At 42.8% G+C, this 26,561-nt stretch overlaps 1 protein-coding gene across 4 annotated transcripts in view; it reads left to right on the plus strand.

Moving 5' to 3' along the window:
• Positions 1–20,894, plus strand: part of Sfmbt2 (Scm like with four mbt domains 2) — a 185,475-nt gene extending 164,581 nt beyond the window's left edge. For all 4 annotated transcript variants that reach the window (XM_005071721.4, XM_013114693.3, XM_013114692.3 and 1 more), the window contains 5 exons: positions 3,240–3,415; positions 5,698–5,864; positions 6,634–6,897; positions 8,035–8,163; positions 19,108–20,894. In XM_005071721.4, the coding sequence (XP_005071778.1) occupies positions 3,240–3,415; positions 5,698–5,864; positions 6,634–6,897; positions 8,035–8,163; positions 19,108–19,248 (877 nt within the window). In that variant the 3' untranslated portion in view covers positions 19,249–20,894. The remainder of the gene's footprint in view (positions 1–3,239; positions 3,416–5,697; positions 5,865–6,633; positions 6,898–8,034; positions 8,164–19,107) is intronic.
• Positions 20,895–26,561: the final 5,667 nt, after the last annotated feature.

Here is a 26,561-nt window from a genome sequence, read left to right on the forward strand (position 1 = left end):
CATGCTTTGTCTTTGAGTTCCCCTTACACAGTTTGGCATCTGACCTGGATTTCACATTTTTCCTGCTTTTTGTGTGTCATATTATTTCATTTCTTATTTCAAAGAGACTTTAAGATTCTTGATATCAAGTTCTTTCAAGCAGAGCTGCAGGGCCACAAACAGGGAAAAGAAAAGACTTACAAGGGAAAAACGTACCTGCAAAAAAATTACATCCTCTGTTTTCCGCAAACCTGGGGATATACGTGTTCTCAGAGTGGGGCTATTCTTGTCACGAAATTCAGCAACAGTAGAAAGTGAGACCTTCACCCTGCAAAGTGCATCCCCGCAGCATCCCCAGGCGCAGAGAGAAGTTCTCTCTATAGAGGGTTCATGACGGTTCTAGGGGGGAAAAATCAACATTGACGCAAAGCTGTTAGATTTAAAGTATCATTTTGTCTACAAAGCATTGATTTGAGTCTTACCATACAGAAAGGCAACCTCAAACATCAGAGGAATTGAAGACCAAGGAGGGTAGAGGCCATAGGACAAGAAAGTCCCGAGGATAAATACAAAGTATCTTTTACAGTTATAGTTTAATTTTTTTTCTGTCAAGACTTTGAAAAATGACTTATTAGGGAAAACATACTATAGAATTCAGCATGGGACTGATCAAGACCCCCTGAATCTGGGTGTCAGTGAGGAGGCCTAGGTAATCTATTGAGCCTTGGACAGCAGATCAGTACCCATCCCAAGTATACACACGGTCTCCGGACTCCCATAGAACAATGTGAGGTGCACTCTCACCCTGAACACTTGGGGAAGGGTCTAGGCCCTGCCCTATATGAAATGACAGACTATGGACACCCCCATGGAGGGCCTCACCCTCCCTGGGGGAATGAGGGGATAACAGGGGGGGGATGGGGGGGAGGGCACGGGAGGAGGGGAGGGAAAGGGAGAGGGACCTCGTACTGACTTGTGAAGCAACCTTGTTTCTTATCTAAATTTAAAATGGAAAATAAAAAAAATATTATTAAAAAAAAAGAATTCAGAAGGACATTAATTTTTAAAAATCAAGATGGAATCTATTAAGTAGTACTTTTCTTTCTTGTTATTTCTCCAGCGCGTTTTTCTTTGTGATCCAGATCAAGGTTTTAGAGATTGATTTTATTATCTTTATATGTGTGTGTGGTGGTGGATGTGGTAATGTGTGCACATGAGCAGGTGCCCACACAGACCGAGGCGTCTGTCCCCCCGGGAATGGAGTTATAAGGGGGTGTGAGTTGCCTGAGGACACTGGGAACTGAACTATGTTCCCTGTGAGAGCAACACTCACCCCTAATGGCTGAGCTGTCTCTCTAGCCCTGGATCAAGTCTTTTAAACAGTGTTTTACCTTCTGATTTTGAACATGATGGTCTCTTTATCTTATTATTTGAGCTTGTCCTCTGAGTGCTGTGACCTTGTCCATGTGAGACTTGGGTCCCCAGTGAACTATTGATTGTGCACACATCCAGAAAAGGGTTAGTTGTCCTTCTTTGGGGCTAGCAAACTATACCTATGGTGGACAGGAGAGTTGATGACTTCTCCAGCAGCAGTTTTATGTGTGGAACCACCTGTCTCTCTGCCAGCCTGGAGAGAGACAGAGAGGGTTACCCTAATGGCCAGGGTATGGTGAAGGGCTTTGCTATTCTGTATGGATCCCTGGACACTTCTACCATACAGAAGCCCGTCCCCGTCACTGTGGTAGCTTGCTTGTGGCCAGTTTTGCTTCTGTGGGAACTAAAGCTGCTGGCATCCCCAGTTCCAGGACCTCCGGGTGGAAGACTGATTTCACACGGCTGCACGACAGGGTTTTGCTTGTTTTGACTTTTCTTATAAAATATTTTGTGTTTCTCTCCTCTTGATTGTGACCTTGCTTGCCTGTCACTATGCTGCACAGATGCCATCTGTGAATAATAGGAATGTCTCCCATTTCAACAACATGCAGTGCCATCTTGACAAAGATGCCATTTCAATGATCTGGCTTTGCATAGTTTTCCAGAGTACATTCATGATCCAGTATGCACGGATACTTAAAAATAACAAACAAACTACCCCTTCGATCTCATTAGCTTCATTCTGAGGATCATGACCATTAGATATGTCCTATGCTATACTGTGACATACTAAGCTTAGCTATGAGGCTCCATGTAACATGGTGAGAGCCTGCTACGTCGAAATCTCTACTACAGGAGATTTAATACTGTTACTCTACTCTTTGTGCCCACTAGAGGGTAATTCTCCAACATTCCCAGGGAGATTATAAGGAAGTATAAAAGGAAAAAAGAAGCCACGCACAGTACACTATGTTATTAGAAAATAGAGATGTCTATTTGGGAATGTACTTGTGCTGGTCTGGTTTTGCTGTTTCTGTCGCTGTGACAAAATGCCTGAGCTGAGGAAAACAAGGGAAGACACACTGTTTTGGGCTCAGTGCTTCAGGGGTTTCATGGCAGAGCCCCGTGGTGGGCAGCGGATGGGAGAACAGAGGTTCTCACCTCATGGAAACTGTGTGAAGCAGAGCCATCAAGAGGGACTAGGGGCGAGAGATGCCTTTCAGAGGCACACCCCATGACTCATTTTCTTCAGCTAGGCCCCACTCCCGAAGTCTCCACCTTCTCTCAACAATGCCATCGACTTATGAATCCCCAAAACTCCAAGGCTGGCAGCCATACATACATCTAACACCTTTGGGGAACAACCCAGATTTATCCCTTAACAACACTGTGTCCCTAACCCTTGGCCTGTGGGCTGTGTGCATCCTAGGAGAGTTACCAATGAGGCCCAACAGAGTCACAAACTTACTTGTAACATATGATTTTTTTAAAAACATGTATTTATTTCTATTTTATGAATATGGGTATTTTGCTTATGTGTACTTCTGTGCTCCATGTGCCTACAATGCCCTTGGAGGCCAGAAGAGGGGGGTAAGATCCACTAGAACAGTAGTTACAGAAAGCTGGCAGCCATCTTGTGGGTTTCTAGGAACCTAACTCCAGACCTCTGGAAGTACAGCCAATGCTCGTAACTACTAACCCATCTCTTTAGACCATCATGCCATGCCATTTAAAAAAGGAACTTTTGTTAGTAACTCCATGTTTAGTTCTCATGCGTAAGCTTTGGAGGTGACATCACAACATCAAAAGGTTAGACATGCCTTTGAGTCTAACAGAGTGCGTCTGGAAATGAACTCACCATTCCTTCTCCATCCTTTGTTTTCTAGGTACAGAGGCAAAACATACAGGGCTGTGGTGAAGATCGTACGGACCTCAGACCAAGTATCAAATTTCTGCCGGCGCGTTTGTGCCAAACTGGAATGCTGTCCAAATTTATTCAGTCCCGTGTTGATTTCTGAAAACTGCCCAGAGAACTGTTCTGTTCACACCAAAACCAAATACAGTGAGTACCGAGGAAGAGAAAATCACACAGCACACCTGAGCTGTGTTGTGGTATATTTGTTCTGTTGTTGTTTGTTTTGCTTTTAACTCTTTGCATAGCTTTTCACCTGAATAACTGGAGAACTCTTTAAGATCTGCTGTGCAGGTCCATATGTGTTTTTAACCTGATATAAGAAAGGGCTGGGATGGTTCAAGCATGGTGAATTACCTACCATTAGATGGCTTTGGGAATGGAGAAGTGAGAATTTCAGAGGACCAACTGGTTCCTAAGTCATGTGGGCGAAAGGAAGTGATAAATTGATTATTAGTAATGCTTAGGAACTCTAATTAGTCAACTTCTTGTCCTTACCCAGGATTTCTAGCACTACTTTTTTTGGTTTTGTTTGTTTGTTTGCTGGTTGGCTTGTTTTGTTTCTGAGACATGGTCTTTCATTTTGTAACCCAGATTGGCCTAAAAGTCACTATGTAACACAGGCTGCTTTCATACCCACAGAGCTCCTCCTGCCTCTACCCTTTTGTGTTGGAATTGTAGATATGAGCCACGGTGCTGGCTCCCATAGCAGGAAAGTCTCTGGGCAGTTTTCTTACTATGCTGACCCTGTTGGTTTCTTCCTGCTTAGACACATCCCTCAGTGCTCTCTCAGGCATATACCTGGAGGATTCAGAAACCATCTCACTTCCCTCCCGGCTGCCTTTGCTTCCCCACTGCTCTGCAGGACTCTGAGTTGGCCCCACTTTCCCAACCTACAGTGCTTGCCACTGCCAACCCCCATGCCCACCCAGTGCATTGAAAGACCTCTCTGTAGATTGACAGCTTCCCTCAGCCCTGCATTTCCTCTATTCTCATAATTTCTTCTTCCACTCTGGTAGGCTTCCCCACTGCAGAAGCCTCTACCCAGGTCATCTCAGGCTCTGAAAACTCCAGTCTACAGTTTCTGAGCTTGTTATTCTCCCCATAGTTTTCTCTGGTTCCAGGGCAGTGACAAGGACATTGGCTCTGTCAGACCAGGTCCCAGCCTCCTACTACAGTTTAAGGACCCACACAGTGTAATCGATGCTCTGTGAGCCACCTGTGACATAACAACTGCTTTGTTGGAACCAGGGTTTTGAGTATAGTTGACATAGTTATAAGTATACTCAAGATACCGCTCACAGTATGGTTCTATTCTATACAACATTGGCAGACAGACAGACAGACAGACACATTCAGATGTACTTGACAAATTAACCTTCCACTCCCAGGCCTTCTAAGTGTCAGAAGGTCATCTGTTCTCTCTATTATATCCCTATGCCTTTCCACTTGCATATTTAGTCCCGGCTGAGATAGATGATTGCATAGAAGCTAGTCTTGCACAGGCTAGACAAGCATTCTGCTACTGAGTTACATCCCCAGACCTTGGTGTTTTGACACACGGTGTCTTAGCTTTTTTTCCTTGTTGGTGTGACTGATTAGACACTGTGACATGGACAACTTAAGCAGGAAAGGGTTTATTTTTGCTCACACTTCCAAGTCACATCCACCATAGCAAGAGCGTTACAGTGTCAGGAGCTAGAGAGAGGTGGTCATGATGCATCTGTAATCAGAAATATAAAGCATGCGGTACATGCTAGTGCTCAGCTTGCTAGCCCATTGTACTACAGTCCAGGATCCCAAGCAGGGAATGGCTCTGCCCACAGTTGGGGCATCTTCCCCCCTCAATTAAGTCAAGATAACCCCCCACTTGCAAGTTCACGGGCCCTTCTCAGGTTATGCTAGATTCTGTCAAGTCGACCATTAACCCTAACCATTACATAGACTGTCCCTTTGTGAATTAGGCTGGCCTTGAACTTAAAATTTTTTTTTGAGATACCTTAACTCTCTATAGCGTACTGTATCCCAGGATATTCACATCTCCCTGCTCATTTCTCCATCTCCTTACCTTTGACCAGTGGAAGGGTTTGCTGGGTAGCAACTACTCCTGAAAGTGACTTGACTGACTGGCTTGACTGAGTTGTTTTGAAAGTTGACCTTGCAAATATAGTTTCCTATAGTCCCAGGACACTGGGCAAAGGGTGGGGAGTAGGAATTGCGACCTGCAAACGAAAGCGAACTGAAAGATGATTCCGGGCCTTATTTCATGAAACTTCAAAAGGCTTATACCCTTCAGCATGAATATTTATGTCACTGGAAACTGAGCTCCAGCCATTGGATAGATTTGTGACTATAGAGGATGGGATCTCCCTATGGCTCTATGATGTGCCAATGGTTGGTTGTACTCAATAAGACCATCTTCCTCCCTGTAGCCTATTACTATGGAAAACGAAAGAAGATCATTAAACCCCCCATTGGGGAAAGCAGCATTGAAACCGGGCATCCAAAACCAGCCAGGAGAAGGAAACGACGGAAATCTGTCTTTGTGCAGAAGAGACGGAGAGCTTCTGCTGTGGACTTCCCAACAGGCTCCGGGGAGGTATGCTGTCCTTAAAGGGCTTCCAGCCTTGGAGGAGGAGTGTTTGTTTGGCTTTAATTTCTCTCTCTCTCTCTCTCTCTCTCTCTCTCTCTCTCTCTCTCTCTGTATACAAACATGCCAGCACGGGAGGATGAGAAGTCAACCTCAGTTGTCATTCCTCAGGGCAAGCTTCACCTGGGGTCTTGGTTTTGTTTTCTTTGTTTTTGAGGTAGGGTTTCTTGCTTTTATTTGGAACTCCTCATTTTGGCTAAGCTGGTTGGCCAGCAAGTCCCAGGGATTCACCTGCCTCCACCTCCTCAAGGCCAGCTATTCCACCTGGCTTCTGAGGGTCAAGTTGAGGTCCTTGCATTTGCATGATAAGCGCTTTACCTGTTGAACCATCTCCTCAGCCCCTGACTTGTTATGCTTTTGAGAGATGGTCTCAGTGTGTGCTCTAGGCTGGCCTCAAATTCACTAACCTTTTGCCTCATCTTCCTGAGTCCTGGAATAGGAACCTGGAACAAGACACTCCCCATAAGCCCTTTAGTGTAGTGATAATCAATTGCACATGTTCAGCTACTGTTAGCAAAAGGCAGTGTTAGGAGATTCTTTGGTACGATGGACTCTCTTTCAAGGCCTCCATGGACAAACCTTGCCAAGAGCTATGTTCTGGAAAGAAAAGTCAAGCGGCATCAGGGCCTGGCAACGGGGCTGTTGGTGAGAGTCACCTTACTATGCTCACTCAAGTGTCTGTCAATCCACCCCCACTAAGCACATCCCTCCCTCTCAGGAAAGCGAAGAGGAGGATGCCGATGCCTTGGAGGATGACACTGCCAGTGAGGAAACTGGTTCCGAGGTCCGAGATGACCAGACAGACACCTCATCAGCAGAGGTGCCCTCTGCCCGGCCCCGGAGGGCTGCCACCCTGAGGAACAGCTCAGAGGCTGTGAAGCGGCCTCCAGTGGAGAGAGCACGGAGGGTCCGTCCAGTGCCAACCACTGCATCTGCTGATGAAGGAGACAAGGGTCCACCTGCTAAGCCTGAGGTACCAGAGGTAAGCTCAGGGAGTGGAGTAGAGCTCAGGGTGTGGTTCAGAAAAAACTCTTTAAAATATCAGAAATCACCGTAGATACTCTGTCCAAATTCCCAAGTCCGAGAACAAAAGAATGAATTTACCTCTTGGTTGAGACGGGTGAAGAAACATCAGAAAGAAGTTTCTAGGGCTGGAATAGTGTCTTCATTTCTGGATGGCGTTAATCCCCCAGAGCTTCTAGTCAGGTAGGCAGAGAAGGTCCAGTCCTCCAGTTGTGGTCCCAAAATGCCGTCTCTATATCTCTCATTTCCACACTTGAATTCTGTATCACTTTCTCCTCTATGGGACATGTCTGTAACATCCTAGTACATTAAATCAGCAAACTTGACACCCCCTAACCCTATAGGTGCTTGTGAACACACTACAAAGGTCCTTGGCACCATCTTAACGAAGTGAATGGTGACAGTGAGCTGTACTGCATGGGTCTGTCTGGACTCCTTAGTATCTACTTGCATTTTAGTCGATGATGCTTCCTTAGTAACCATGCCCTATATTTTCCAAACGAGGCATTCAAGGTTGACAGTCACTATGCCATGGGGTGGACAGGTATGCATGTTCATCAATGTGCTTAGAGGTCAGGGGTCAATCTCAGATGTCATTTCTTAGGAGCCATCTGCTCTTCAGTCTTTCTTCTTTTATTTTTATGTCTTTTGTTTTTCATTTTATTTCATGCCTAGAGCTTAGCAGTTTAGGCTGATTGGCCAGCAAGTCCCAGAATCCTCCTGCTTCCACTTCCCCAGTGCTTTTCTGTTTGTTGCCTGTTTTTTTATCTTTTATGTGTGATCTGGGTATTGAACTTAAGTCATTATGGTTGCATGACAAGCATTCTGCCGTCGTCTCCCAGCCCTGCTGTAGGCTCTGTTGTTACTGTTTTTGAGCCTTTGAAGATACTCAGGCCATTGCAGGTTAGAAGCCACCAAAGACAGGTTGCTAAGAAACTCCATAGAGACTGAGCTCTGTGACTGTCTGTGTGTCCTGTGAGAGACCAAGAGAGGTAGGAGTTCTGGTTCCACAGTGTGCTTGAGGCGTGCAGGTTATTAGAAAGTTGTAGCTGGCCATGAAGTGTGTGGTGACAACCCTCTGCCCCCTTCTCTGCAGGAAACAAAGCAAGAGGAGGAAGAAAGGTTGATTCTTGAGAGTAATCCACTGGAGTGGACGGTCACAGACGTGGTACGATTCATCAAGCTGACAGACTGTGCGCCCTTGGCCAAGATCTTTCAGGAGCAGGTACAGTGGCTTGATATGTCATTAGTTTGTTTTCTGGACTCCAGGTTTTGTCTCTCTGTGTTTATATGTTTGTGTATAAGTATATGTGTGTTCATGTGTGTGCACTTACATGCATTTGTGTGTGTGCATGTATGTGCATGTAATTGTGAAGCCCTGAGGACACCACAGGGTGTCATTCCTCAGATGATATCATCTTTTTGAGACAGGTTCACTCACTGGCTTGGAACTCACTAAGTAGGCTAGGCTGACTGGTAAGTGAGTCTCAGAGACCCACTTGTCTCTGCCTTGCCCCCAAGTGCTGGGATTATAAGCATGTACCAGGGACACCTAGCTTTGTAAAAGTGAGTTCTGGTGATCAGATCCTTATACTCCCAAGGCAACTACTGTACTGACTGAGCTGCCTTCCTAGCCCAGAGACTAGGTCCTAAAGGAACTACTTATCTTGTCTGGCTTCTTCATGACTTACCAGGTAGGAGTAAAGCCTCAGGTGCCCTTCATCTGCTTGCTACAGTTGATACCTACAAATGGGCTCATCCATGGTGCAAGACTGATATGAGAGTCTTGTTTCTGGTTCGTAATTGTCTCAGAGGGATGAGAGTTTTCTGACCGAGACATACCTGGTACTGCCAGGTGAGGCGTGGACGTCTAGGCCCTGCCCCCTCATTCACAGGTACCAGTTGTGCTGTTGCTGCGATGAAATACCCACCCAAAGCAACCTGGAGAGCAAGAGTTTATTTCATCTTACAGCTTACAGTATTTCATGAAGTGTTGTCAGGGAAGGAGGTCAAGGTGGGAACCCAGAGGCCAGAGCTGAGGCAGAGGCACGATGGGTCTTGCTTGCTGGCCATCTTGCTTGTTTAGCGTGTTCAGCTCAGGGGACCTTCTTTCTACCCAGGGTTACCTACCCAGGGGTGGTACTACCCCAGTGGACTGGGCTCTCCTATATCAATAGTTAATCTACGAAAATCCTCAAAAACTTGCCTACAGGTCAGCATGATGGGGACATTTTCTCAGTGGAGGCTTCCTCTTCCCAAATGACATCAGCTTATGTTTAGTTGACAAAACAAAACAAAAAAACTACCCAGCACAACATCACAGAGCAAATATGTCTTTTAAGGCATAATATTACTTAAATACTGCTTTCCATATAGTTGATTCAAGATATGCCTGTCTAGTGTGTTTTTAGATTTAACAAGCCAATAATTAGGGAAGATAAATTTTAAACATTAAGTAAGAAAAAAAGTCTGGTTTCCCAATCATACAGGGAATTTTCTATCTTTTGGTACAAGTTAATGCAGTAATATGTTATAAAAAAGCAAATCATTGAGCATCCTAGTCCTCTGACTCCTACTCAAAGGAGTGTAGTTCTTGGTATACAAGCTCTCCCGCCTTGATATCCATGAGACAAAGTGGTTAATCTCATTCATTCTGGAAACTTCTGCAGACTCCAGAGAAGGTTATGTAGAAAGCATGAACAGGAGCCAGACAGAAGGTCTGGCCCTTAGCTTTCTGGCATTCACTGCTCTTCTTCTCTGGGTACAGACAGGGAGGCAGACAAGGAGACGCGCTTTCTGATCTAAAAATGAGGGTAATGGACCCGTTGCCTTCATTGCATCAAACAGGCACAAAGATGAAATGGCAAACAGTGCTGTAGCTTAGCATAGCTTAATGATAAAACTGCATCTCTGTCTTAGAAACAAACACAAAACTATAGTTAGTAAACTCAGCATTTTCCAAGTCTGGTACTTAGGCATAGTGGTATCGCCAAAAATTGACCATAAACAAAGCAGAAACCTGTTATGTTCAAGTATACGACAAATTCTGTCTATGTAGTTTTAAGTGCATCACCAAGTATATGTTGATCCACGTGTACTGACAAAACACCTGCTATATGCTTCATAAAGTCCAAAACGTGGCAATGAGATGACATTCATAAAATTGCATTTTATTTTGGCTTAGGCTATTGCCAATGTTCCATGCTCATTTTAGAAACATTCTGTTGTGAGCAGAATAAAGGATAGATTTTTGTCACTTTTAGATTCTAAGTTAGGTGGGAACTCAGCAATATGTATAGCATGGATGGTTACCAGGCTCTTGTGTTGATACCTTGAGCAAATTTTCAGTGAGAAGCTGGCTTCTGTCGGAGGTGTGGGGGGGGATTAGGTGAAACACTGCTCTTAACATTCCCCCTTTATCTCACTGCTAAGCCAAGTTTCCAACAATATTTCAGAAAGTTTCAAGGAAATGAACATTGCTGGTATACCCCCACTGTAGATTCAGAGTGGACAGAGGTTTCCTCCACCCGCCTCCTCTGCCATCAGCTAAAAGCTTTGTCCTTGATTTAGACGTTAGGTGTGCTTTAATGTATGAGTCTTGTTCCCAATTAATTTTGCATTTCACATTAGGGATTTTCAACTGTTAAAAAAAGTGTTGCCTGCTGAGCTGCCTAAGTGTGTGGACACTTGAGTCCTTTCTGGCCCATTAGACTTTTAATGACTTATTTTTACTAATTTGTTCTATCATCATTTTGCCCAAATGACAGCACTCTGATTGGGTGAGGCCTCCGGCATTTTCTAAGCTGTCACACGAACTAGGTGCCTGCAGATTATTCCCTGGCCGGTACAGAAGATCACAGTGTACAGAATGATAATAGCTGTGCACATTCACGCCCAGAGATGTTAGAAATGCAGAGACAGTGCTAATAATCACCAGGAGCGACTGCAGACATTACACATTCTGCATTACCAGCATCCGTACCTTTTACTTCTGAAATGCTGTGGCAGTCTCTTAGTAAAATCTATTCTCTATAATTTCATGCTGCAAATGTGAACATTATAGAGTGAAAGTCCATGCATCTGTAATGTGTTTTCCAACACACACCCCTGAATAGCACTGTCTGTGTGCTCGCTCATTGCCGATTACAATCTGTTCACAGGAGAAGCAGACTGCTTGAATGAGTCGTTTATTTTACGAAAACTTCAAGGGATCGTTGACAATTTTAGTTGTCTTTGAGGCTTTCTTCTTCTCATTGGCCCACGTGTTTGTTCATTATCATCCCAATTTACAGAAGATAAAATTTAACTTTATTCAGTCCGTGGTCATGTGGGCCTGCTGTTTCCAAGCTCCTGTGGCTGTGTCATCAAGAAGTGTTGTGGTGAAGCAGAACCACACACTTAATGGTGATAGGAAAGCAAAGACAGGACCAAGGCCAAGGCAAGTCCTCGGTGACTTATCCAGTGATCCATCTAGGTCAGGTCTTGGTCCTCAGGATCAGGTCACTATCCTAAAGCATTAGCACAGTAGTGTTTAGGTGTGAACCTTTAATTTATGTTCTCACTACACAGATAACTCCATTAAAGAACTACCACATCCTAATCTGAACTCTGTCCAAGTCACTATCAATTTTCCCATGTCCTTAGTGTGCCTTTCGTGTTATATATCATGTCATATCTTATTCCTTCAAAATGTTCTGCAATTATGGTGAGTCTGCTTAATTTTCATGTGTATTTTATCTGAGTCCACCTCCTTAAAATTATCCATCCATTAGTGATCTGTTTAATATAACAACTTATCTGCCAGCATTTATTAATGATACAGGAGCATATTTATAAAAATTCAGTCAACTGTAAGTCTGGTGTGTAATCTACCCAATCCATGAAAAAAAAAACAAAAGCAAACTTCTTCCAGACTGAACCAAAGATTACCTCTGAGATACTTGGTACAGGGAAATTCCCCACTCATTCTACTCATTCTTCTATGCTTTACAATGTCATATCTGTGTCCCCTTTGCCCAGCCTTTTCCTGTTTACCCCTTTCTCTTTGCTACCCCACTATGAAGATGCAACAAGCATTGACTATGTGGAATCCACAGTGAGAGTGAGTCCAAAATAAAGATTAGCCTAGGGTTAGTCTTTGCACAAGGGTGACAGCAAGATGACTTAGTTGCCAAACCTAGCTGTTTTTAACAGGCAGGCAGCATGGAAATTAGAGGCCCAGTTGTATTCTGAGCAGCATGATCTTCTCAAAATCACGACTCCCATCATTTAGGGAGAATGAGAATGAATTGAGAGCACAGAAGTAGCAATCATGGGCCCTCAGGTGGCTCAAATATGGACAGACAGCATTTTAAGCACTTCCCACCTCTAGATATCGGGCCTAGTTTTGGATGAACTTTTCCCAGATAGAAACGAAGGTGAAGGATTGCTAGTTAATCAGATTGATTAGCCTTAACCCTTTCCTCCACACAACTTCTTGTACAGGGTTTTTTTTTTTTGGTTCAGCTTAGCCACAGATGTCCAAAGATTGTTTCTGTGGAACTCAGATACGCCAGTCCCTAGAGAGTTCCAAAGTGGTGGCCTCTGTCTGCTTCTTTTCCAAGTTGCCAACCTTGACAGTCACACCAGGCAGTATGGAGTCTTTCTCACACTCCAACCCATGACTTCAAAGCTAACCCCTCTGTAATCTTGGGGCTCCATCACTGCTTCTGGCTGAGTAGGAGAGGGGAGCTGAATGTTTCTTCTCTCTGTTCTCCTGGGAGGAAGTCTAGGAGCAGGAGGAGTGGCTATGTGCTGGGCCCTGACAGGAGAGGCATTTGATTTGAAAAGGTCACAGAATGACATTTCAAGGTCCTTGACATCATTTTTAAGTGGTTTCATCTGGTCTGCATGGCGTCTATGAGATCTGCCATTCTCCTTAATGCTATGACCCCAGGGTGGCCTTTACCACCACATTGCACAACAAGCTATGGGATCCTGTCCCGGAGACAGGATGAAAGAGCATAGCATGTCTTTGAAGAATTAGGCTGACTGCCCGTATCTTCTTTGTAAGGTCACTGTAGAATCAGTTTGTGAATTGTTTCCTCATCCATGACTTTTATTTTTCTTATGTGTGTATGTATATGCTTATGCATTCATGTATACATGTGCACATGTTTGTATGGAGGCCAGAGGTCAACATCTGGTATCTTCCTCATTCTTCACTTTATTTTCAAAAATTCTTTTTAAAATATTCTCTGTCTCTCTGTCTCTCTGTCTCTCTGTCTCTCTGTCTCTCTCTCTCTCTCTCTCTCTCTCTGTGTGTGTGTGTGTGTGTGTGTGTGTGTGTGTGTGCAAGTTTGAGGGAGTTCAGATGCCTACAGAAGCCAGAAGAGAACATCAGATCCCCTGGAGCTTGCTGGAGTCTTCAGCAAGAGCCTCTCTCTAGTCCCTCCAACTTTTTTTTTGAGACGGGGCCTCTCACTAAATCTAGAACTCTTACTAATTCTGAAATCGAGACTGACTGGCTAGCACACCCCAGAGATCTTCCCATCTCTTCCTTCCCAGTGCTAGACAGTCATGCACAGCTACATCTAGTTTTCACAGGTATATTACTGTCCTTAACTCTGGTCCTCATGTCTATATGAACACTTTATCAATGAGCCATCCGCAGACCAGGTTTTCTTTTACACATAGGTGCCAAACATTTAACTCAAATCCTCTCATGGTTTGCTGACAGAATTATACACAACCACAGCTAAGGTTTTTTAGTTAAAAGCAAAACAAGATCAGTGAGATGTATCAGACAGAATCTCCTCATTATTTCCACCCTTTGATTTATAGCCTCCCTTTGTAGAATGTTCTTATTTCTGTAGTTAAAACACATTTTTAACTTGCTGACTTATCGTGTCGTCGACATACATTGCTTTAGTAAAGATGTTGAGTGCCCCTAAGCCCAATCTATTCTATGATTTTTTTCCTTTTTATTTTGTCATGACAGTTTCTTGCCTGTAAATAACGTATTGTGAGTTTTCTCAACCCTCTTAGCTTTTCTTACCTCCTCCGTCTCCTCACTCTACATTTTAGTCCCTTTCCCCAAATGAGCCCTTTTGGGTGTGTAGCCATTTCCAGGGCCACCTGTGTGACCATTGGTTTGGAACTATCCACAGGAGCCTGATGGGGTCATCAGTGGGAGCATGGTTAAGCAGTGAGAGGTAGGGCCATCCCGAGGCTTTCCTCCATCCATGCCTGACTGTGGAGGGGCCAGTTCTGCAGGCCCAGTGCAGGTATCCACAGCTGCTGTGAGTACGTGACTGCAATGGCTGTGTTTTGCCCAGAAGATAATCTTGAAGGTCTTTCCCCTGTCTTCTGCCACAGTATTCTCTGAACCATAGAAAGGATGTTTTAAAGTGTCTGTTTGGGACTGGGCACTTTATCTGTGTTTATTCTTGTCATCTTGGAAAGCCATGGGTCTCTGCATTCACCTCTCTTCACTGGAAAGAATGGCCTCTCCCATTAAAGCTTGGAGAAACATTTGTCTATGGGTAGAATCATACATGTTGATTTAGTCAAACAACAGTATTCAGCTCCCAGTTTCCAGCCCACATGACTCAGTACCTACATTCTATTAAAGTCTTACACACAGGGAACTCCATTCATAAGAAAGATGAGAGTGCTCACCGATGTCCCATCATTGCTTAAAATGTGTTCCTGATATCTCACTGTTTCCCCTCCACATCCTCATCCTTGAGTATGGCAGCCATTTGGGGGTACTATCACATGCCTTCACTGTGTCTATTTAGGGGAGTGCAATACAACATAGGAGGGTAAGAAATTCTGGAGAGAATATGTTTACCAAGTCTAGAGAGGATTGCTAGCAGGAAGATTTGGAATGGGGGAGGAGAGAGGTAGAAATGATGTAAACACAGTACTTACATATGAAATTCTCAAAAGAATTAAAATTAAAAAGAGAGGGTGCTGTAGATATAGACAATCATATACAAGATAACATTATAGCCAATCATACACAAAATAAGTCCTCATTCTCTTGGAATTAGAGTAACTTCCTTGTTCACGGTGCTTTGTGAAAAGTTGACTCACAACAACACTGTGGAAAATGCCAGTTCCCCCATGTTTATACAGGCAGGCTTCAATCTTAAGCACTTCCCACCTTTAGGTCTTGGATCTGATTTTTTAAATTAGTTCTTCTTAGCTACAAACCAGAGTGAAGGGCCTCTAATTGGTCATATTCGCTATCTTTAATGAGTTAGCCTACAATTAGAGCTTCACTGAGCTGTTAGCTCCCATTCTTCATCCCAGAGATGAAAGAGTAGCTTCCGTGTAGAATTCAGGCAAGTAGGTTCTTGGGGAAGAACCTCAAAGGTGTTCTCTATCAACTGTGCTCCAGGTCACCCAGCTTGGAGTGGAGTATATACTCTCCTCCACATTCCAGCAACAGCCTCTGATGACTCCCCCTTTCAACATAGGGCTGATATGAGGCAGCGGACACAGAAACAATTGGGAGATGCCCAGACCAGAGTAAAATAGTGGTGTCATTGGCAGTTATGAGGTTATAATTTAAGAAGAGAAATTGCAGAAGAAATAGTTTTGAACTGGGTCATGGAAGAGATGCCAGTTATAGCAGCTTGAGAAACCTAAACCTAAACTGAACAAAACCATTAAGCTGGGTAGGGATGTGGGTGTTCTTGTAGATTGGTGAAGTGAGTTGGCACTGAGGCTACTGGAGTGGCCAGTGACTGAAGGGTTGGAAAGAAACCATGGGAGCAAAGACATGGAGGGTGTCGCTGACAGAGAATGTCAGTGGATAATAAAACATTTTGCTGAAAGCAGCAAGAAATAAGATCCTATAAAAGAGACTACGTTCTCCATCCAAATCTGGAAATTAATGGAATCAGTTCTTTACCATTTAATCTTGAGAGCTAACTTTATTATTTCACACTCATGTTAAACATCTACCCATTCATAGAATATGTTTGTGTTCTGAATACTGTACTCAAGTCAATCAACTACATGTTGGGTGAGCCGAGGGTTTCACAGTTGTGATCACTGCGGAGCATGTCTTGCTTGTCCAGTACATTTATTTTAAGAGTCAAGTAGTTGGAATAGTTTTTTGAAGTGAGCCCCACTCCAGCAGTGTAGAAAAATGGTACATTTTTGTGGATGGTTTAAGGCGCCCAGCATGGCCACCTTGGCAATTAGGAAGGAGTTGGTGGTCTGAAAACCTCATAAACTTTACATTTATGCTCAGTAGATATTTTCCCTAAAGGAAAAAAAAGTATTGGAAAAGATTTAAAAATGGGGTGGGATTCCTCGCATCCCTGGTGATCTGGACGTATTATCTACTTAAAAGGCATTCATTGTTGTTGTTGTTTGAAGTGTTGAGGGTAGAGCCAGGGAAACATACCAGCAATCAATATCTCAAATACACCAGCCATGGCTGTCTCCTGCTTTGTTGATGCCTTCTCCAAAACAGTGCACTGTGCACTCAAGGAGCACCCTCGTTGACTTCATGACCTTCATCTGCAACTTAGCACTTCCCATGTCTCCAACTATTGTCATCCTTATCAGTAAAGTGACGCGCTCTCCAATTATTGTCACCCTTATAAGTAACGTGATGTGGAAGAACAATACAAGAAAAGGGACGGTCTGTATATAACATGAAATACATCAGAAGTTTCATTTGTTTTCTTCATGACTGTCTATAAGACTTATCTACGTATTTTTGAGGTTTGATAATGTTATTTGTGTCTTTATATAGACATTGCCTATTCCAATAGCACAACCTGTGCTTGTCTGTAATTTAAAAATAAATAAATTCACAGTGATACCTTTAAGTTAGTGTCCAATTTTTACTGCTGCTGTACTTACTAGGTAATATTGTGGATCTGGGATCTGATCAGGTAATAAACTTCCTTGCTCTTAACATCAGTCCTTAGATGATAGGTGATACTTCTCTTGTCATTTGCCTTCTTACTGGTATGTTCTTTTTGTACTTAGGTATTTTTATTATTATAGCTTTAGAAAATAAAAATTTTCTTTATGATAAGACAAGATCTCTATATGAAATTTGCTGACAGGTGGTTTCTATAATACATACCTAAACAATAGTAAAAGGCTGTTGAATCCTTATAGTTCATGAGAGCCCAGAATATAAAACTTCATGTGACCAAAATTCTGCCATGCTGAGTAGAGTTTATTAACACTGACGCTTAGCATCACTTTATGCCTCTGATAAGATCTTGCTATAGTATTCTGGCCAGCCTGGTACTCATTCTTGTGGGACTTTGAATGTGGCGTTTCCTCCTGTTTGCTAATATGTCTGCAGAGAAATCTGTTGTTATCTCACAATGATTCCCTAATGTGTAGCTTGGCACTTTTTTCTTGCTGTTTTAGAATTCTGTCTTCCTCATGGGTAGTTTGACTACACTATGTCCTTCTGTGGTCTTTTGAGCCTCCTGGACCTGAATGTCCATAGTATTCTTAAGATTTCAATTATTTATGCCTATTATCTCATCAATTAGATTTTTACACTCCCCAACACTCATTTGAATATTAGTTCATTTAGTGGCATCTCCTAGGGCTCAGTAGTTTCCTTTCCTCTCTTTCCTTTTGTGTCTGAATGTGTTATCTCAGAAGAATTCTCTCCAGGTTGGGAGTTTGTTCTCCCTGCCTGGTTGCTGAGGCTCCTATCTGTGTCTGTTGCTGTTTTACTTACTCGTTTCTTTACCTTCAGGGTTTCGTTTTGGTGCTGTTTTTTCCTAACCTTCATCACTTGGCTAAATTTGTCATTCTAATAGGAGCTTCTCTTCTAATTTCATTGAATTGTCTGTCTGTATTCTATTGTATCTCATTTGTCTTCCATGGAGTCATTCTTTTGAATGAAAAAAAGGTTCATTTTGTTCATTTCACTTGCTATTGGGTTCCTCCAAAGACATCATGTAGTCTTGATTTTTTTCATAATTTTATGTATCTATATTTATTGTACATCTGGTAGATCCATTAGCTCTAATAGTTTTGGAGGGTAGCTGCTGTAGTAAAAGATTTTCTTCCAAAGATGAGGGGTGTTTGATTGGCTATGACATTGACTTGGGTCCCATTTGAATATAGCATAGTCTCATGATTTCATCAGAAATAAATAATGGTTTAAGACATAGTTCATGTGGCACTAATGATATAGACTGTCCATTTTTATCACTATCTGACAATGGGAAAATTTAAGTGGGCCAGATAAATATAGCCCGTGTGTGTGTGTGTGTGTGTGTGTGTGTGTGTGTCTGTCTGTCTGTCTGTCTGTCTGTCTATAGACACATAAATACACACATGAGATTGTGTGCATGTGTTTTCCTCTGGATTATCACACTATATAGTTGAAATTTCCATAATTGGTGTCTTATCACCGATCCTGTAATATCAAACCTTACAAAGTAGTAAGGAAACGTATTTTTTAGTATCTATCAATTTTGTGCTACTTAGATTAGCATAGAAGGACCTGGCCTGGAAGGAAGAAATTGCTGTCCCAGAATGGTATACTGAGCTTGGGAAACAAATTCTGGAGCCTCTTACATGTTTCATTGCTTGCCTCCACTAGTAGAGGCTTAGGAATTTCAGAGAAGCTAAAATTATTTTATCGGTCCTGGAGAGATGGCTTGGCTCAAAGGGTAAAGTACTGAATGTGTATGCCAATGACCTGAGTTTGTGTCCTCAGAACCCACATAAGATCCAGAGACAATAGTGTACATGTGTCTGTAATCCAAGCACACTCCTGTGAGGAACTGATAGAGACAGAATTCCAGCCAGCTATCCTGGGAGAGATACCCTGTCTCAAACATGATAGAGAGTGAGGACCAAAATCCAAGGTTTTCCTGTGACATGCATCTATATTCCTGTTCTCGTTCTCTCTCTCTCTCTCTCTCTCTCTCTCTCTCTCTCTCTCTCTCTCTCTCTCTCTCTCTCTCTATCTCTTTCTCTGTCTCATACATACACGAACTCTCTCACACACACACATTTTATTAACACAAGCATTCAGTAGTCAATAAGTTAATTGTTAGCTATGATAATATGCTCCCCAATTCAAAGTCCTTCACATATATAGCTGCAGCACAAAGCTTGACATGACAAGTACATTATCCAAGTATATCCTACTTCTCTAACATGGTTTTGTCTTCTGCAGGACATTGATGGCCAGGCACTTCTACTGCTGACTCTACCAACAGTGCAGGAGTGTATGGAGCTGAAACTGGGACCTGCTATCAAGTTATGCCACCAGATCGAGAGAGTGAAAGTGGCCTTCTATGCCCAGTATGCTAACTAACTCGGCTGGCTTTCTTGAGGTGGTGCCTCATTCTCATGAGGCTGTCTGTGTTTGTGAAGGTTTCCAGGACTGAGACCTTGATTTTCTGGGCTTTATGAAATGGTACATTCATTGAGGATTTCCAAAACCCAGAAGCCCAGGACCTCCTTCATGCACCAGCCTGTCTGATGGTTCTGTTTCCGAAGCACGCAGAAGGACCACAGCAGCAGTTTCTGGGACTGTAGTGAAAGTTCTGAGACAGAACCGCCCTGACACTGGACTTACTTCTTCATCTCTGAGTTTCATTTTTCTCCCGCCCAAAGTAGACAGCTTCCTGTAAGCCAGGTTTCCTTACACTGAGGTTCAGGTTCTTGGAAAACCAAGATGGACCGAGTGCCTCCAAACAGAATCCCTGACTTGCTGGCAGCTTTAGCTGACTCACTCTCACGCTCTTCTACAGCTGTATCTGCCCCACACATGCAAACTACTGTGGTTTAGAGCCCCCTGCTCTCTCACTCGATGTCATTGACAACTCCTTTCCCCAATACAGCTGTAGGCTCTGTTTCAGGACGCTTGTATGAAATGATGCGCTAAGCTCTTCCTCTGTCAGAGGTGTCTTTTCACAAGTATGGCTGCTCACAGTAGACAGTACTGTGTAAGCAGAGCCCAGAACACTAGCAGTGGCAAGCGCTCTCCATAGTCTCCTGTGGAACCGTAGCTTCAGGGTTCTAAGAGCACTGTGACCAGTCAGGAGGAGACTAGTGTCGGGAAATACCAAACTGAAGGAAGAGCTTTCAGAGGGCAAGCGTGGGAAGAGATTTGAGGAAGTGTTTTGTGAACTAGATGTATCCACTTAGAAATGCTAACACAGCTGGTCACGGTAAAGGACCCCTTCTGCACCCCTCTTCTGGCTCGCCACACGTGAAGCAAGCATGAGAAATCAATAATGCCTAGCATAATATAGCAGAGCTAATGCTGGATCTGGACTCCATTAGTTTCCATCCTGACTTCGCTAATGGTCAGTGTCATGTCCTTGGGTAACTCCCCACCATTGTGGACCCAAGCTCCCGTTGAAGGAAAAGTTAGGACACTTAGTGGTGAGGCATTGAGTATATGTCTCCCCCAGTCTTTTCCTTGTTCTTGTTAGAGGAGTCAGGTGGGCCAAATGAGACGAAGAATGGGGCCACAGGACTTAACCCTCAATTCCAGCATTTCAATCTCTTCTAGGTTGCTTATGAAATTTCCCTAAGCCACTTATATAATAATCAGTGCTTATAAAATATGGCAGATCCTTTCTACCAAGCACTTCATTTGTGTTTCCTCATGAGTCGTTCAACAAACGCTTATAAACCCAAAAGAACTGAGGTACATAATGACATAGAGGCCACCTCCCTGTCCTTTTAAAACCATGCAAGGAAAGCAAACTTGGACTCTGTTGAGGAGTGCATGTTCATTTGGGAAGCTTAACTTCATTCCTATATGGTTTTATGTTGATCTTTTCTCTTTGACTGGAGTCTCAACTATCCCAGAACATGATATGACAGGCTGATTGCTGCTTGTGTTTTGGTAACATTTTTTTTATTTTATTTTCCAGTTTAAATTTAGATAAGAAACAAGGTTGCTTCACAAGTCAGTTCCAGGTCCCTCTCCCTTTCCCTCCCCTCCTCCCGTGCCCTCCCCCCAACCTCCCCCCATTATCCCCTCATTCCCCCAGGGAGGGTGAGGCCCTCCATGGGGGTGTCCATAGTCTGTCATTTCATATAGGGCAGGGCCTAGACCCTTCCCCAAGAGTTCAGGGTGAGAATGCACCTCACATTGTTCTATGGGAGTCCAAAGTCCGTGTGTATACTTGGGATGGGTACTGATCTGCTGCCCAAGGCTCAATAGATTACCTAGGCCTCCTCACTGACACCCACATTCAGTCTTAATCTCTTTGATCATCAGTCCTCCCTCTCTGTTACTGGCTTTCTTGAGTTCAGCTCATTACTTAACCAAGGGAGTCTGCCTCTTCTTCGATCAGCCACTAAATGAAGTTTCTGTTTCCCAGACTCTCTGGCCATAGGATTGTAGGCTGGCACTCCCCAGATCTATGTCTAAAATCCATATATGAGAGAGTACATGCCATGTTTCTCTTTTTGTGACTGGGTTACCTCACTCAGGATGGTTTCTTCTAGTGTCATCCATTTGCCTGCGAATCTCATGATTCCATTATTTTTTTCTGCTGAATAGTACTCCATTGTGTAGATGTACCACATTTTCTCTATCCATTCTTCGGGTGAGGGACATCTAGGTTGCTTCCAAGTTCTGGCTATTACAAATAAAGCTGCTATGAACATAGTGGAACAGACATTTTTGTTGTATGAATGGGCATCTTTTGGATATATGCCTGAGAGTGGAGTTGCTGGGTCTTGTGGTAGGTTTATTCCCATTTTTCTGAGGAATCTCCATACTGATTTCCAAAGTGGCTGAACCAGTTGGCACTCCCACCAGCAATGGAGGAGTGTCCGCCTTTCACCACATCCTCTCCAGCATAAAATGTCATTGGTGTTTTTGATTTTAGCCATTCTGACAGGAGTGAGATGGTATCTCAGAGTTGTTTTGATTTGCATTTCCCGGATGGCTAAGGATGTTGAGCACTTTCTCAAGTGCCTCTCAGCCATTTTAGACTCCTCTATTGAAAACTCTCTATTTAGTTCTGCAGCCCACTTTTTAATAGGGTCCTTTGGTGTTTTGGAGACTTGCTTCTTGAGTTCTTTGTAAATTTTGGAGATCAACCCTCTGTCAGATGTGGGATTAGTGAATATTTTTTCCCATTCTGTGGGCTGCCTTTTTGTCTTGCTGACTGTGTCCTTTGCCTTACAGAAGCTTCTCAGTTTCAGTAAGTCCCATTTATTAATTGTTGATCTCACTGTGTGTGCTACTGGTGTTATGTTCAGGAAGCTGTCTCCTGTACCAATTCGTTCAAGGGTACCACCCACTTCTCTTCTAAGAGGTTCAGTGTGGCTGGATTTATGTTGAGGTCTTTGATCCATTTGGACTTAAGTTTTGTGCATGGCGATAAACATGGATCGATCCGCATTCTTCTACATGCCAGTCTCCAGTTATGCCAGCACCATTTGTTGAAGATGCTTTCTTTATTCCATTGTATATTTTTAGCTTCTTTGTCAAAGATCAGATGTTCGTACGGCAACATTTTAAGGTGTGGTAATCTGCTAGGCTTCCAGAACTGTGATTGCTTTTGCTAACCATTCTCAAGATTGTGCAATGGTTTCTGATCAACCAGAAAACAAATTATTTGCTCTTAAGATTTTTCCAAAAGCTGATTTTCTAGTGTCAAGCTACAGAACTTTGGTAAATGGACATGCCTAGGCACAACTGAGGGTTGGATTGGGTCCTTTGTGGTGCTGTAAGAACGGAACTGTCCCACGCTGGTGCCTGCATGATTGGCTTGCCATTGAATTTCTCTCTTCTAAGCTACATGTTGAACCTTCCTAAGTTGGCCTGCCTCCTCAGCCATATGCTTTTGGCCATAAATGCTCAATCTATCTGTTGGAAAGGGTATCTATTTCAAGGTGGTGTGGCATCTCTCCCATGCTGACTCCTTCTTGGTCCTTCACTTTGGGCTTCTCAAGATGAGCTGTTTCTTTTGCATCTGAAACCAGGATGGGGCTGTGGCATTGCTAGAACATGATATCCTTTGAGAACAAATGTCACTTTCTCATGCCTTTTCCAGTAATGACACCGAGGAGCAGGTTTGCTTTAGAACATGGAGATTTTTCTAGAAGTTTGCTGAGCCCACAGAAAGAGCCAGGAGAACATTACAGAAAACTCAGTCAGGACATGGCCTCCATTGGTCAGAAATCCTTTATCCTATGGAACCAGATATTCCAGCCTGTTCTCATCCTTCGGCCGTGTGGTTTAACCTCAGTGTCTCTCTGCACAGTATCATTCCCTTCAACCTCACTCTTAGTCTTCAGCTTCAGCAAGGAAGAGGTGACAGTAATTATAGCAGAAGAGTGTCCAGCCAGGAGCCACCCTCGTCATAGCCCAGCCCTCCAGTAGACTTGGGAAGTATTTGAGGACCAAAGGGGATGCTTTTTCTGAGTTCTTCAGAGCTTTGGTCCGGGATGGCATGCTCATATTGAGCACAACAATTTTGTCACCACATTGTAAAAGGGGCTTTGTTTCTCTCTAGACTCACATCTCCCCTGCTTCTGTCTTCAGCATGGGCCGAATTCCCAAGGAATGGTTTTCTCTATATCCCCGTACTTTGGCAGAAAAAGAAATGGATCTTATATACATTCTCCCCATACCACCCCAGCCTGTACACCAAAATATTCTCTAAATACTGTCAAATGTTGCACTCACCCTATTCCTTCCTGGATAGTATCATTTCATTGTCTCTCTGATTATCTTCTGGGACCAGAGTCCTCTCCTTCATGTGCCCACATCTTGGGTGCATCACACCATTTATTGCCTCCTGTAACCAGCCAAGCAGATATCCTACAGTCCGTGCCATGCAGTGGAGGAAGGGAAACATCACCTTAACTTAAATAATGACAGTCCATCATTTATTCCCACTCTAAAGTTTAGGGAGTTTGTTATAGCCCTTAACTTCCTGACTGCATTTGTACTGTGTTGTAAAAAATTACCCTGTCCACAAAGTAACATACCCTGATCAAAGCCGAGTATGCTGGCATTGCATATCTTTGCTCTTCACCGTGGTGCCCTTCACCACAACATCTAACCTAGAGCTCACACAACAGGTCTGTCACTTTTAAAATCAGATGCCTTTCATCAGAGTTCAACTCACAGACAGCATTTGAGCTCTATAACTACTTAAGTCCATAGACCTTATTTGATCATATACAAAAAATAATTTACTGTGTTTGCTTTGATTTGGTCCTCAATAAATTAGGATGATCCACACCTTAACACTGCCACATCCGACCTTTCCTGCCATCTTTACACGATTGCTTTTGATCAGCCTTTTGAAGACAGGTCCCTCCTAATCTGTCTCAGAATTTTGAGTGTTCTACGAGACAAATACTGGGTTTGCCATCTATGTTACACCAAACACCCCTTCCTGAGAGTTGTTCCTTAGTTTTGGAAGCACTCGGGGTTTCCATGATTATTTTGTATAACACCCATTTATATTTATTTCTGTATATAGAAATAGAACAGAACAGTAGTAGGATCTTTGTTGTGATTTGACATTGCTGCTTTCGGGTTAGGATAGTGAATCTAGGTTCCAATTCCTCTCTATTCTGTCTTTGGAGAGCTGTGATTGAGTGTGCAATTATTTGGAAGGAGAAAATGTAAATTAATGTTTCTGTAGTGTTTATGGAAGAAGTCTCTGGGGACAGCTACTGCTTGTGTCTCTTTGGTGCAATAATTAACTAGCAAGGGAAGCTGAAATGGCGACCATACAGTCTAGTCTTACTTGCTCACAATTCCTTTCTGTTCACAAATTTTCTAAAAATTACTCTCTTTAACTAGGTTAATTTTTTAAGTTGCTTAATTCTCATAGATTTTTAAACTAGGGTGGTTTAGAGGAATCCAAAATAATAATATTACAAAATGAAATTGTGGTATTTGTGACCCATTTAATTTACTGAAAAAAATCATAATTGCTGTCCTGCCTGGTCTCCTTGGGTTTTAGTTTTTAAAAGCCTTTGTGGTTTAAATGATAAATAATGATTCCCTTTTCTGAGATGTAGACTTCCTTGTTCCATTTTCTTTTGATGGCTAGGGCTCAGCACCAGTGAGGGTACGGGTCATGTCATAAAACCAAGGCAGGACATCGCTTTGGGAAGCAAAAAGAGGAACACTGAAGAAGAAAAAGTCTAGAACAATCTTTTGCTAAAAATTATTTTATGATGAAAACTGATGGGAAGGGTTTTTTAAATAATAGAAAAGGTAAACATCATGCCTGTCATTCAGAATGCAAGCTAACATGATCTGTGTAAGCAGTCACTAATGGTGGGAGCCCTTTATCTTTCACGTTCCCCTTTGAAAAGTTTGTATTGAAATTTGGTTCATATCTTGTGTATGTTTTGGTGCATAAAAGAGAAAAGAATCAGTGTCTTTACTTTTGAAATTTAAAGGACAAAGGGCATGCTCTCTCAGTTTGTTGTAAGATTGTATTCTGTATATATGTTTCCATGTACATAAATGAAAATATATATCAGAGTTATATTTTAATTTTTATTCTAAATGAAAAACCCTTTTTACTTGAAAACATGGTAAGCCACATTGTTAATAAAGTAAAAATAAATTCTATGGTGGTGTTTGTGTTTGTGTGTCAAAGATTATTGAATATAATATTTGGGGCTTGTATTAGGATCATTTTTAAATTTCATTATAGCATCTACTATTTAGTTGGTTAGAATCATATATCTCAAAGTCACCTCATTGTTATATTTTACTCAAGCAACTAGAAGAAGAAATGATTTGGGAAATCTAGCTAGGAATGCAAGCAGGATGTTGAAGAAGAAATCAGTATCACTTCTTCATTCATAGGCTCACGCTTAGCTAGCTACCTTATACATCCCAGGACCACCTCCCTAGATCCAGGATTCACATGTCTCCACCTCCAACTGGGATGGCAGCACCATGGGACTCGGGAATGACACAGTTGGTAAAGTGCTTGTCTTGTGATCATAATGACCTGAGTTTAGAAGCCAGATAAAAATACCTGTAGTAATGATGCAAGATTGTCATTCCAGTTCTGTCCAGGTGGATACATGTGAATCCCTGGTTCTCTGATCAATGATTCTAGCCTACCTGGTGAACCTCAGTTCAACTGGAGTCCCTGCCTCAGAGTAGATGGACTTCCTGAGGATGATTCCAAAGATTGTACCCTGGCCTCCATACAAGTACATATATGTGCAGATACACATGAACACAGTATTGTTTATTTTCATATCATTCCTGGTCTTCCCAATTTTAATCATCTTTCCTTTTCTAGGATTGCTTGATACTTTGGAACAAAGATGGCTCTGTTTCTATAGAAGTCCCATATAATAACCATATCTGTACATCTTATGACTTGATATCACAAATAAGTCTTGAGCATCCAAGTAAAAAGAGAAAATCAGCTTGTTGCTGTGGTACCCTACCCTTGAGATCCCGTGGGAAGAGAATCCCCTTCCTTGTCTGTTATCAAGACTGGCATCACCCAGGGAGGGTAAGAGGGTAAAAAGTTAGATCCCTGAGTAATGCAGATGGGGAAAGGAGTCATTTCTCCTTCAATCCAGTCTCAGATAACTCTCTTCACTTTAAATTTGCTTTTGGTCCTGATGACATTCAAAATCCACATATGTTGACTTTTG

The sequence above is a fragment of the Mesocricetus auratus genome, unplaced genomic scaffold (assembly GCF_017639785.1).
Source record: "Mesocricetus auratus isolate SY011 unplaced genomic scaffold, BCM_Maur_2.0 Super-Scaffold_100013, whole genome shotgun sequence".
Classification (NCBI taxonomy): Eukaryota; Metazoa; Chordata; class Mammalia; order Rodentia; family Cricetidae; genus Mesocricetus; species Mesocricetus auratus.